At 43.4% G+C, this 3,476-nt stretch overlaps 1 protein-coding gene across 1 annotated transcript; it reads right to left on the bottom strand.

Moving 5' to 3' along the window:
* Positions 1 to 255: 255 nt before the first annotated feature.
* LOC104941824 (Abelson tyrosine-protein kinase 2-like) lies at positions 256 to 2,423 on the bottom strand (the record flags this gene model as incomplete). The annotated part of the gene is made up of 3 exons (XM_010766963.1): positions 256 to 433; positions 1,279 to 1,363; positions 2,151 to 2,423. Coding segments are annotated over 3 exons (536 nt in total), but the record flags the coding sequence as incomplete, so codon positions are not given.
* Positions 2,424 to 3,476: the final 1,053 nt, after the last annotated feature.

A 3,476-nucleotide genomic window follows, 5' to 3' on the forward strand; every position in this document is an offset into this window, starting at 1 on the left:
ATAACAGTGTAACGGCTGTGTGTCGCTAAACGTCGCTATGGAAACCACACGATGTAGGCTCATGGAAGTAGTTTCGGTAGGCTAGTGGCGTGTGTAGGCCACTGGATACTTTGTGATTAGGCACGTTCTATTTGATCGTTGTTTGATCATGGAATCAAACACGCCCTATTGACCAATCAGAGAGCTTGCTCAAACCTATGTGTTATAGAATTGGGGGTAATAAACGTCTGCTGCCTCCCTCTTGCGTCCTCTCACCTGTGGATGAAGTTCTTCTTCTCCAGGTACTCCATGGCGGAGGAGATCTGCGTGGCCATGTAGAGCAGCACCACGGCGTTCACCTCCTCCTTATCGCAGTCCCTCAGGTAGTCCAGCAGGTTCCCGTGGGGCATGTACTCCGTCACGATGTAGAAGGGCGGCTCCAGCGTGCACACACCTGAGAGAGACATGGTCAATACACAGGCAAGCAACATGTACGGCCACACGGAGAGGTGTTAAACAGAGGGGTGGGTGTGGTGGGAGTCATCCATGACCCCCACACTGCATTCTGACATCTCTTAGTCTCAATAAAGGGGGATTTTAAATTAACTTTTTCCCACTCTCGCGGGATTATCTCCACAACAGAGAGAGCTTACATTTCACTTTCACCTGCCTGGTGTAGCCCAGCGCCACACCTCCATCTCACATGTTGCCGCTAGTTTGTACCATTTTCAAGAAGCGTATAAACAAACAATGTATTTTATGAACAGTTATCCACGATGGAAGTAACTGTAGATGTTGTAGGAGTTAGATACAGACTGTAGATCTTATTATGCATCCCATGAAGCATTGTAAGTTGTACATATGGTCTCATAACTACGTGTACATCCCTGTAGCCTATGCTGATAGCTTAGCTTCTTATGAAACATGTTTATGACTTGATTGAGCAGCACAGGGTTTCAATAGCATTTACAAGCAATGCAGGTATATTAATAAACAAGTCTAACATGAAACAAGGGCTAAGACCTCCGAGAGTTCATGTTTCAACACGTAGAAAGCCTGCTACTAGTATTGTCTGTGCGTCATTGCACAACATCTAATATATAAGACCTCACGAAGACAATAACGGGACATCTTTGACGTCCCCAAACACACATTTTGTTTTCAGTATTGACATGTAGACGAGCTTTGATAGTCTCCTCTCTGGAAGGACTTAACAAAAGGTCTGTTTGGGTAGAGGCTAAGACACAATAGGCCTGAGAGTGGAAGTGTGTGCCAAAGCAGTTTTTGTTAAATACTGACCGAGCAGCTGAACCAGGTTCGGGTGTTTGACCTCCTTCATCACGGCTGCTTCCTTCAGAAACTCCTCTACCTCCATGGTGTCCTCCTGTCAATCAGAGAATTCAAATGAGTGCAAAAAGAAAAACAGGGAATATATCAGAGGGTTGGACAGAGTGTAATACCACCGTCAGCCTGCAGGGGGCGGTCTGTAACCACCGTTAGAATGCAGCTTTCTACAGCAGAGCTCAGTTTTAGACAAGTATACGCAGCTGTAAAGAGAATCTGTTAGAGGTAAATATTGTGCTTTCTTCTTTTTACTGAAGGACTCGTCATGCATGAGTATAGCACTCGAGTAAATATACTTTATTACCATCATAATTATTATTTTTGCAGCACTTACTACAGAACAACACTCCCTGTAATAACTACTTTGACTATTTACTACTGGCTGAAACTTTAGTACTTTTTAGTTTTGTTGATTTTGTACATTTGATATGCAGTTAATTGAATGTTTAATACATGTGCAATGCCTCGTTTACATGCTGCTTGATCCACTTCATTCTTAAAGGACAGCTACCTATCTAAGCTACCTTGAATGCACAAGCTTAAAATCTGCATTTCATCTGTAATTAATGTTGTTTTTATGATTGTATGACTCTGTAAAGTCTTTGGGTTTCTGGAAATGTATTATTATTATTGAATGCCTCTTTATTTAATACCATTCATGTCTAAGATGTCCGTCCTGTGGTGCAAACCCATTTCTGTTCCGTCTTCTGTTCTACTTTTACTATTTACTACTGGCTGCTACTTTAATACTTTTTAATTTACGGTTTTGTTGATTTGGTACAAATAAAAACACGTTTCTGGTTCTGGTTTCTGTTCCGTCTTCTCACCTTGAGTGTCTTCACGGCCACGGTGAGGTTGTATTTCTTCCACACGCCCACGTACACCTCCCCGTACTGCCCCCCCCCCAGCTTGTGCTTCATGGTGATGTCTGTGCGCTCCATCTCCCACTTGTCGTGGATGGGGGACACGCCGTACACCGTGGGTTTGTTGCATTTTGGAGCCGGGTAGTGCAGCGTGGTGACCAGGCCGTCGGCCACCGTGGAGTGGTGGTGCACCAGCTCCGCTAACGTGGAGAAACGACTCTCTGAGGTCACGTATACCTGGGGGGGGGGGGGGAGAGGAGAGAGTTAAGAAATGAACGCAACAACAGAAAGCAGCACTTTATGGCTCATTATTCTACGATTTCACGAGTATGAATTCAGATTCTGTGAAGTCTTCGGGTATAAATGATGAAGTGAGTCTAAAAGGTAACTGATATTAAGGATTGGAGGGAGATGGGGAAACAGTTGATGTCTTGTTGTCCACATTTCTGTGTGTACAGGTTGGATCTGTGCATTTAAAACCCCTTCCACAAATTCACAACAGATACACTCACATAGCTACAATCTAAAATGGTTGTTTTTCTTTTTCTGATTGAACAAAACAAGTAAAAGCTTTTCAAAATACGTTGTATATAAAAAAATAAGAGACCAATTTCTTTGACTGTCCTTTTTTCAACACTTCTTTGAAGGAACCTTCCAGGCGTCTCACCACCGTATGAACCCTGTCTTTAACTCCAACCTAGTGTGATTAATAACCTTCCCAATTCATAATCACCCTTTCATTTCTACTCTTATCTCTAGCTTTCCATCGGAGCCGCTGTCGGTTCAGTAAACTCTCCCTCAAAGCAGAGAGAAATGGAATTAAACTCAAAATTCGCAAGAAAATGCTTTTTCCAGGTTTCCCAGCTCCGTATGAACCAGTGTTAATTTTGGCAGCTGCTTTTGATTTAGTCTTTAGATGAAAATGGTTATTAGTTTTAGTCACATTTCAGTCATTCCTATCCTTCGTAGTTTTAGTCTAGTTTTAGTCGACGAAAACTCAAAACGTTTTAGTCTAAATGTGTCGATGAAAAATTACATTTTAGTCAACTTTTAGTCAAAATGTTTCCCTCTACTCTCTCCGTCCCCGGCAGATCTCTGTGTCCGCTGCAGCGTGTCTGTTAGGCCCCGCCCCCCGCACACAGAGAGACACAGGGAGATCGCTCTTCTGGAGTGAAGAGAGCGGAAATAATGATATTGCAAGTTACAAACGTAAGATGCATTTTGACAGACCTGATGGCCAGTCCGCCACTGCACCCAGCCCAGCCCACGTAAACTGTCAAAGGGGGGGCG

Source organism: Notothenia coriiceps, unplaced genomic scaffold (assembly GCF_000735185.1).
Source record: "Notothenia coriiceps isolate Sejong01 unplaced genomic scaffold, NC01 NC01_scaffold00004005, whole genome shotgun sequence".
In the NCBI taxonomy this organism is placed as follows: Eukaryota; Metazoa; Chordata; class Actinopteri; order Perciformes; family Nototheniidae; genus Notothenia; species Notothenia coriiceps.